Source organism: Sinocyclocheilus anshuiensis, unplaced genomic scaffold (assembly GCF_001515605.1).
Source record: "Sinocyclocheilus anshuiensis isolate Anshui unplaced genomic scaffold, SAMN03320099.WGS_v1.1 scaffold389, whole genome shotgun sequence".
NCBI lineage: Eukaryota > Metazoa > Chordata > Actinopteri > Cypriniformes > Cyprinidae > Sinocyclocheilus > Sinocyclocheilus anshuiensis.
In genome coordinates this window covers 1,148,206-1,158,568 of record NW_015536494.1, presented here as the reverse complement: position 1 = coordinate 1,158,568, position 10,363 = coordinate 1,148,206, and the positions used below count along the sequence as shown (strand labels likewise).

Sequence of the window (10,363 nt, the reverse complement as noted above, 5' to 3'; positions counted from 1 at the left end):
ATATCACCGTTATTGAAAAAAATTATATCACGATACATATTGATATTGAATTATTGTCCAGCCCTATACAAACCATAATATTACCATAATACAATTTCCAAATGTCTTGGGAATATGTGGTACTTCTGGTAACACTTTACAATAAGGTCCTATTGTAAAAAAGTTTTTTCTAATTTGCTCTTACTAAAGTCTCTGTTATGCATTGTTGTGATATTTAGCAAATGTCTGGGAATCGTGGTACTGAGATTTTTATTCAGTCGCAGGGGAATTTCCATACAGGCAGACCGGGGTGTTAGTATGTCACAGATACGCAGCTGATATCTGCAGTGAGAAACACAGCTGAATAGGTCATTTTAAAGTTCAATCAGCACTGTACTGCTTTCAGCCCACAAAGACCGTGCTGAAGATCATCTACCAACCAGCTTTTATTCAGCACAGGTCATGAAACACGCTGCACTACAGAAACACTTTTATGTTGCGTGCAGAGCGTAGCAGACACTGTCTGACTGCAGTCAAATGCGAAAATCTCCTGCATCTCAGATATTTCTACTGAGAGTGTCTCCTCTAGAGTTTCAGAAGAGATCTCAACAATGTCTCAAACAAAAGATACCAGTCTACAATCCAAAAGTCAGAGATCTCGATATGAACTCTAACATTTCTCATCAAATTCTCTCAAGACCAAATAATCTGCATTCTTAAAAATAAATGTTCTAATGCCATAGAATAACCATTTTCAGCGAACAGTTCTTAAAATAACCTTTTTTGTTTTCTTAGTGTGAAGAACATTTGAATAAACTAAAGAACTTTTTTTCCACTACACTCTTAAAGTGCCCCTATTATGGATTTTTGAAAATGACCTTTCATGCAGTGTGTAAAGGCCAATTCACAACGCACCGACAAACGCCAACAGACTAGTCTGTCGGAGTTTGTTGGATCAGTGTGTTACCCCTGTCGGAGTTTGTTGGCGTTGGTCGGAGTTGGTTTCAACCCAACTGAACATGTTTAATCGGCGTTTGTTGGGTCGTGGAATGTCTGAGCAGTGTGATATGATTTTCCAACAAACGACAACAAACTATGACGTAATCTGACCTGGCCACGAGCCGTTGCCATGACAATGAGGCAAGCCTGCAAGTAGGTGCTGGGCGCGCTTAGGAAAATAACTTTAAAAATGGCAGGTTTCTGGACAAACCAGAAAGAGGAACAGTTTTTGGATCTTTGGGAGGAGAGGCCAGAGCTTTATGCGGTGGGTGTGGCCGAGTATACCAACCGCAACGCGAGGGGGAATGCGATCAGATCGATCGCTACAGCGCTTGGGAAATTTCACAACGGAAATTTATTTGACAATATATTATTATTATAATAAAACTGCCTTACAATATTACCAAAGACATTAATAACAGTATCATTTTGATTGTTGGCCGATCCGTTTTGTTACCAGCGGCACAGGCAATAACGTCAGCCACGCATTCTCGCCGTCTTCTCTCCGACGACCCCTTCTCTCTCACTCACACACACACACACCTCATTCGCTCCGGTTAAATAGTGCTTGTATTGCGCATTATTTTAGTCATTCCAGCAGGTTTTGCGCTTATATCAAACGCGCGCGCTGCACCACTGATCTATATTAGTGGAGCGCACAATCCGCGCTCAGTCTCAAACAGCGTGTGACCCACAAATACCAAAATGAGTGGATAACTGCGCTAAAACGTTCAAATACATACAAAATTATGTCAAAATGCCAGTCTTGGCAAGTATCCAGTTAAACACAGTCAGTTTTGGAACGTTAAATAGTTGAGAAAGAGAGCGCATGTTGTGTAAAGGCCAATTCACACCGCGCCGACAAACGCCAACAGACTAGTCTGTCAGAGTTTGTTGGATCCGTGTGTTACCCCTGTCGGCGTTTGTTGGCGTTGGTCGGTGTTGGTTTTAACCCGACTGAACATGTTTAATCGGCGTTTGTTGGGTCGTGGAATGTCTGAGCAGTGTGATATGATTTTCCAACAAACGACAACAAACTCTGACGTAATCTGACCTGGCCACGAACCGTTGCCATGACAATGAGGCAAGACTGCAAGTAGGTGCTGGGCGCGCTTAGGAAAATAACTTTAAAAATGGCAGGTTTCTGGACAAACCAGAAAGAGGAACAGTTTTTGGATCTTTGGGAGGAGAGGCCAGAGCTTTATGCGGTGGGTGTGGCCGAGTATACCAACCGCAACGCGAGGGGGAATGCGATCAGATCGGTCGCTACAGCGCTTGGGATTTCAGGTTGGTATATTATGATTCGCCTCTCACAACGGACACAACGGAAATTTATTTGACAATATATTATTATTATAATAAAACTGCCTTACAATATTATTAATAACAGTAATAACAGTATCATTTTGATTGTTGTTACAAGATCATCCATTGCCCCCTAGTTAGCTCTCCCTGACTTGAAGTCTGTTGGTGTCTGTTGGGGCAGTGTGAACATGACAGTTATTTTTCATAAAATTCTAAATCCAGCGGCCAACGTGTCTGTTGGCGTTTGTCGGCGCGGTGTGAATTGGCCTTTAGAAGGAAAAAACTCAATGAAGTGATTGTGCCGGCGCCGCATACGCACACATGTCTCTCAAAAGAAAGAGTCGACTCTGAATCATTGAAACGAGTCGTTTTTAAAACGAATCCCAAGCCGTTTCATGTTGACGTCAACATGAAACATTAGCATATAGCCCGCCCACTTGTTGGTGTCTGAATGAAAATGCGAATTCATTCTTCGCCACTAGATGCCGCTTTTGGAGCGGTAAAATAGCGGTTTCCCCAGTAACGCTGTACACAAAGCAGCACTGCGCTCACAAACGCTGCTTATTAGGCATTACAGGCATTATGAAATGAAAATGAGACCAATCGGACCAATCACCGCAGATTAGCGTCACGCAAAGGAGGGGTTTGGAAAAATGAATCGTTGAGCGAATCGTTTGGGAGTTGTTGAGCAAATAAGGTAAAAATAAATGCATATTGTAAGACAACAAAAGTGTTTTTTGACCTTGCATGCATGTCAACCTGTTGTTGGGGACTCCCAAAACCAAAATATGAACCTTTCATTACCCATAATTGGAGCTCTTTAAAAATAAAGGTTCCTAGAAGAATGATTCTTGGCTCTTCAAAGAACTTTTACATGAACAGTTCTTAAAAGAACCATTGTGAAGAACATTTTAAGAACCTTTTTTTGCACATTGGAAGGTTCCATTAATGTTAAAGGAATGGAACCATCAAAACCAATAAAGAACCATTACTTTTAGGAGTGTATGAAGAACATTTTGTGCAATGGAAAGATTCCACGGATGTTAAAGGTTCATCATGCAACCATCAATGCCAGTAAATACATTTTAAATACATACATATTAATTTTAAAACTGTATTCTGTCAGTAATGATCTCATTTGTGTATTTATTTGAATTTTAGAAGAAACATCTGAGCTTTGCAAACAATTCATATTATTTTCAGCGTGGTACAGATTCTCAGTCCCCGCCTCGCTGTAAAGAGCTCTGCTGTTGTTATGAGTGCTGTGACACAACTGAACAGGACGTTGGTGGGATGATAAAGCAGATAGCACTTGAGCTCCGAGGGATAAATCTCCCTCAGTCGCAGGTCAGCCCCAAAAAGCTCTCAACATCGCCATGAAAACCTGCCGGAAGTCTGCTCTTGAGATCCTCGTGACAAGAGCCACCTAGCCCCCGAGAGACGAGAGTCATGAACAGGCAGTCTATTATAATAACTGTTTGATTAATCACTGTCCTAAAAAAGCACACAAAATCTAACTGATTAGATAGCGGCGCTCGGGAACTCGCGGAGCTAGCTGTGCTATCCCGTGACATGGTTAATTAACTCCGAGCTCAGCGCGCCGCTAACAAGAGGCCTCGGCCCCCTTCCTGGAAAAACAGAAATAGAGCCCACGCTGCCAGCCGGTAAGCCTGTAACATCTCATCGAGGTTTTATCAAAGAGCGAAACACGTTCTTTCAAGAGGAGTTAGCATCCCAGCGGTTTGACACGCTCCATCTGATCGCCATCAGCTCTGAGAACAGGTGCTGGAGTCTGTATCAAATACTGCAGTCACTCGGTAGAGGAGGCAGGAAAACATGCTGTGTTGCTCAAATGATGGTTTCTATGAAACAGAAACCCTGTGATAACATATGCAGTGAATTCTGTATTCATGCAGCAAGTTAAGTTAAATACCTACAGCATTACTTTTAATGAAATGAGCTGCAGTTCTTGACAGAAGAATTGTTTAATTGATTATTATTAGTAAATGTAGTTCGATTTTTTTTTTTTTACATTTCCTAAAGAAAATATGAGCGCAAAATTTGCACCACAATGCCAGAGTGTTGTGAATGGTTGCAAGGGTGTTGCTAGGTGGCTGCTAAGGTGCTCCAGGTGGTTGCATTGTTATGTGGTCGCTAGTGTTTTGGGTGGTTACTAGATTGTTGCTTAATGGCTTACATTAAAGGGGAGGTCTAATGCTATTTTATGAATTCTGACTTATTTACACTGTTAAAGAGTTGGATTCCCAAGCTAAACACGGCCAAAGTTTCAAAAAATTAGTTGGACGTATGAGGGAGTATTTCTGTGCCAAATACACTCCTTCAGGGTTCGTATAAGTTTCAGAAAGTTTTTTCCAGTATGGCTCTTCATGATGTCATAAAGGGCGGAATTCCTTGTATGGGCATTTCTCCCGCACGAAATCAGAATCGGAATCGGAAGCACATCAACCAGAGCGAGAGCAAGAGCAGCCCATCAACGTGCTTAATTTGGGTTACGAAATCAACAATATCACCAAAGAAGTGTGTTTTTGTTTGTGAGGGAAAGATAACCTTGTTCAGCTTCCCAAAGAACCCAGTGTGAAGGGAACAGTGGATGCAGTTTGTTTCTCCGGGCAGCAACAGAGTTGTGCAATTGTGTTTGTTTTTCCCCGGCATTTCGGTGATGAATATTTTATAAACAAATTAAATAAAATTTAAGTCAATAAAGTTTTTATTCCTATTTATTTATGTTGATGTCACAGCTTGCAGACGATTGCTATGCAAAAACTTTGCGTGCTCGTGACTCTTTAGCTCCGCCCACGGGACGCCTCCAGGAGCTCGACTTTTATAAATCTGTCTTTTATAAATCTGATAAAACTAAAAACTCTTCAGAGATATGAAGGATGCAGTACTACTCTATAGGCACTCAAGATAAACATGAGATTGGCAAAAACTGTGTGTTGTGTAAATATATTTATAAAAAGTATTTATTGTTTTTTTAATTTTTAATATATTAATATATTATATTTTAATATATTATATTTGATATTACGTTTTTTAATAGAATGTATTTATGCTTAATGCTTAGTCTCATCACAAATAATAAAGGCATAACATTTTGAGGAAAAATTGTAGCAATTTTGATGTTGTTGTTCACTCATCCTAAATATATTTACTGTCAGCTTGAAGCATTTATTGTGTGACACTGACTGACTGCCCTGTTCTGTCTCACAGGAGAGCTGGACCTGTTTAACAAAGATGGAGAACGACGGATTCACAGCCGCCAGCAGCTTCCTGTAGGAAGCACATGGGGGCCTTTCGAGGGGAAAATTGAGCTAAACACAGATGCTCAGGTACGTTATCTCAAGTTGGATGTTGAAGAGGGTTAAAGGTGAAGGATGCAATTTATGCTCTACTTAAAGACAATGACACCAAATTAAATTAAATGGTTTGTTAAAACAGAAAGATATGTCATTGGCTGAACCAATGGCATTGGTTTGGGTGGTTTTAGAAACTGGTTTGAAACTTTTTTTGGAAACAGAATTTTTTTGCAAACCTGCTAGAGCAGAAATTACACACCTCACCTTTAACAGAGTCTCAGTGTTTGTTAATCAGTCCATGAAGCTGTCGGTTGTAAAGGGTGAAGCTTATTTTCCTTGAAGTCCATCATTTGCATATTAACATACAAGAAAGATTACTGAACATAAACGGATGTTAATTGTGTTACATATAGATCATAACCCAGTGTAACTTGTACATTCCAGCATCAAACTGACCTCAAAATTACCTCCTTTGTGCTTCGAACCATTTCATCTGCACGTTTTATTACTAAATTATTGACTGATATTGCATCTACTAGATTTGATGTTGTTCTCGCTGATTCTTCCAGTTAGGCCCAAGCTGCCGTTACAATCCTTCAGCCGTTAAAGAAAGAGCAGAAAAGAGGAAAGTGTTGACCTAACTACACGGGCAGAAAGAGGAATCCTTTAGGATTTAACATTCCATTTTGAATGTGGATTAATTAAGCAATAGTTATTAAAATTGTAACGAATCTCATATTTATCCTGTTAAGAAACGTAAGGAAAAGTCTGCGAGGAGTTTGGACTCTGGGATTATTTCTATAGGATTACTCAAATGCATAACTCATGCTTTTTTTATGCTTTTTTCTCATGCTTTTGAGCTGTTTTTTTTTTCTGTACTGCCCCTAGAAAGTGCACATAAATGGGAATATCTTTTTGATTCATTTAATCAAATGTTGCCTATATTTGAAGGGATAGTACACCTGAAAAGGAAAATTCTGTTGTAAAGATTTCTCATTGTGTGTTCCACTGTAAAAAAATAACATATTAGATATTTGGAATTACATACTTTAAGAGTGGGTAAATAATGATCAATTGTCAATTTTGGGTGCATTTTTCCTTTAAAATCAAAGAGAACAAAACATTATCAGCAGTGATTTATAAAACCAAACATTGTGTGACATTTTACTGGGTTAATACATGCATGTAATGTCAGAGAAGAGCATGAAAACCCTTGAAGTTGAAATTAGGTGTGCGATTAATTAAATTAGATTAGATTAGATTAGATTAGATTAGATTAGATTAATTAGTAATTAGAAATTAGCGATGTCTTTGGAAAGAAAGCTCTATCTTCATGAATGTTGACCTTTTTGAGGTGGTTAAACACTGTTGAATTTCCATTTCTTGGTGACAGCACCTGTGTCACCCTCTTTAGTGTCTGATCTGAGAAAGGCAGAATCTGCTGATATATGATGTATTATATGGACTGAACCCAAAGTGGTGTCTTTTAGACTGCTGGTTTATGGATTTGAATGTGATTGGCTAAATTGAAGAATGACGTCTACAAATGTCAAAAGTTAGTAGACTGAATGTAGTCAGAATGCTGAGACAGGTCAGCATTGGTTCAGATGATCAGATTATTGTGACAACAAAATATATCCATGCAGTGCAGGACTGCTTAAAGTTATTGATGTGTTCGAGCGATTAAAAAAGAATGCATGAATGAGAAAATAAAGTGTTTGTCATGCTTGATGTTAAAAAGAGTTAATAAGCCTCGAAATGTAACTCATTGTGATACTTGCGTTGACAGAATGCCGCCCCAAACACAGAATTTAGTTCTGTTTTGCTGGTTATTGTGATTGAGTGGTCAGTTATAGAAAAAATGTCAAAATGCCTATCTTGATGAATATTCATGTAAACACAGCCAATAATGTCTTAAAGGGATAGTCTACCCAAAAATGAAGTGAATGCATTGTATTGTTTGTACATACAGTGGAACTGAAACAGTTTAGTTACCAACATTAGTGATCGACCGATATTGATATTTTATAACCGATACCAATTATTTGCAGATAATTATGTGCCCGATAACCGATATGCAGAACCGATATTTATTTACTGTTATAAAGTAAATAAATGAAAGATGAAGTAAGTCCATACTTCACTTTGGTTTTTCCTCCTTTCAGCCATCTTTAAAAAAAAAAAGTGTTGAAAATTACTAGTCTTTCATGTTAAATTTAATCTTTATATTACAATAAAAAAAAACATTTTATTTAAAGCATCGGCAGCAACACCAGTATTAACAATAAGCAAAATAAATGTAGAAGGTCTAATGTTTTCAAATGGAGAAAATAAATAAATGAAAGGAGTCATATCAACTTCATTATAAACTACAGTTTTAGTAGGTTTATAAGCTGTTTAATAGGCTAAAGAGTGAAGAATAATTCACTGGATAATGTTAATTCACTGAATAATATTCTCTGGAATATTGAAATATAACAAACAAAACATTGTATTTTATTGCATTTCTCAACTGGCATGTTATATCAGAATTACTAATAATGTTTTTGTCGTTCTAGATTATGAAATGCCTGCTGACAGCGCAGTTTATCTATGCATTTACACAGAACTATACTCAAACTGCGATCGCTCACGGAGATAATAAATTAGTTTCCATAGAGATGTATTTATTTAGATGTTTATCAGCGAGATAATGATTATATAGTAAATGTCAATACAATTTAGGGGTGTTTTAAACAAGTGAATCTTGTTAAAAAGGCTGTTATGTTAAATAAAGTTTACTAACTACAGTAAATCAAGTACCTGTGCACGCCGTTGTTGTTGTCTCCTCTCCCCTCAGACGCCGTGGTGCAATGGCGATCCTGCCATCGGTTTATCGGTGAATCCGATATTACAAAACCGATATCCGATTATTGTAAAATGTTTAAATATCGGGAAAAATATCGGGAAATCGATATATCGGTCGATCTCTAACCAACATTCTTCAAAATTCTACAATCTTTTGTGTTTCACAGAAGAAAGTCAAACAGGTTTGGAATGACAGCCCTCAGTAAATTATGACAGAATTTTATTTTTGGGTTGACTATCCCTTTAAGTGAATGGAAACAGTTGGGAAAGAAACTGGATGTGTATCAATATATTTGATCCATCCATTAGGTCTTAAAGTGATGGCAGTAGGGATGTAACGATTCACTCAACTCACGATTCGATTCGATTCGATTCGATTCACGATTTTGATTTCACGTTTCGATTCGATTCACTTTTTTTTTTTACAAAATGAGATTTAAGATAAATTATAAATTAAATGTGTCCTTTTATTATTGCTTGGACAAAATACTGTACGTTTCTTTGTGAAATTGAAATATAACACTATAATAATATACTAATATAGCACTTGTAAATGCTCTTTTTTGGTTATGATTGCTTCTATTGTCCTCATTTGTTAGTCGCTTTGGATAAAAGTGTGCAGACGAGCTGAATGAGACACAGATTAACTCTCTGCCAGCAGGTGGCGCTTAAAGTGTTTTCTTGGTTTCCGCTGTAAACAAAGCAGCGCTGCACTTATTAACTTTAATATGCATTATAAGTTCCCCTCAGACATACAGTCATATAAACTCCTACCCCTAATTGAATCGCGATTTGTTTAGGATCTCAACCGATTTGAATCGTCACATATTTAAATCGATTTTCAACCGGCTTGCGGTTAATCGTTACATCCCTAGATGGCAGCCTAACCTATATATCGTGATATATATCCTTATCATGAAATCATTTTGTCAAATAAAATTTTGGTCGTATCGCTCACTTCTCGTCAACAGTTTTTTCTGTTATATAAATTCTCTGATATAACTTTGTTTAGCTTGCAGAAAATCGCGTAAACTCTAGTGTTTACATGCAAAATAAAGGTTCCAAAGGGGGTTTTCATAGAAATCCATTTTGGGTTCCCCAAAGAACGTTTGAGTGAACAATTTGTAAAAGATATAATATTGAATATTTTAATGATCTGAAAACCCTATTTACGCTATAAAGAACCTTCTGTGCGATAGAAAGTAGGGATGCACCAAAATTTCAGCCGCCGAAAATGGCTAAAAATATGAGCCAAAAATATATGCCTAGCAGTGTTCAGTGGTTCGCAGGTTTCACTCTCCCTCAAGCGTGGTGTGACGCGCTGCTCAATATCCCACTCTATAAATGTACGTTCTGTTCGTGTACCGCTCATGCTCACCGGAAAAGCAAAGTCCGCTCAAATAACACTCCGACAGGAAATTTCTATGTAGTTTACTTGTTCCTTTTTGCAATAGCGCTACCCTCTCATTCACTGACCTGCTCCCCGCCCTGCTCCACTCACATGCTCTGATAATAATAGCTTTGTAGGACTATACATTATTTGGATAACTAGTCCAAAAAAAAAGTGATATCTGATTCTGTTGCATTAAACGGAATAAAAATAATTAGGGATGCACCGATACTGAGCTCCTCCTCGTTAAAATGCCCCGATACCAAACGCCGATACCACACAGCATGTGTTAAGTGCCATATTCAGACAATGAAACACCGACTACAGAACAACAGACAGCAGAATGGAGTTAAGGATGTCTACTACAAAGTATATGTATGCAATGAATATAACGTTAAACATTCAGTATTAACGCCTGTATAGCTGATGTGCGCGAGCTGATAAACAAAGCACGCTGAGTGGATTGAGCGCGCGGCGGCACAGATGCGCGAGCTTGTCGAGTGAATATACCTTTCTCACAGACATC

The 10,363-nt window shown here is 38.1% G+C and overlaps 1 protein-coding gene across 1 annotated transcript in view; it reads left to right on the top strand.

The window, feature by feature from the left end:
* Positions 1-10,363, top strand: part of zfpm2a (zinc finger protein, FOG family member 2a) — a 197,439-nt gene that overhangs the window by 103,649 nt on the left and 83,427 nt on the right. Inside the window, exon 4 of the mRNA XM_016483337.1 lies at positions 5,515-5,633. Within this exon, the coding sequence (XP_016338823.1) occupies positions 5,515-5,633 (119 nt within the window). The remainder of the gene's footprint in view (positions 1-5,514; positions 5,634-10,363) is intronic.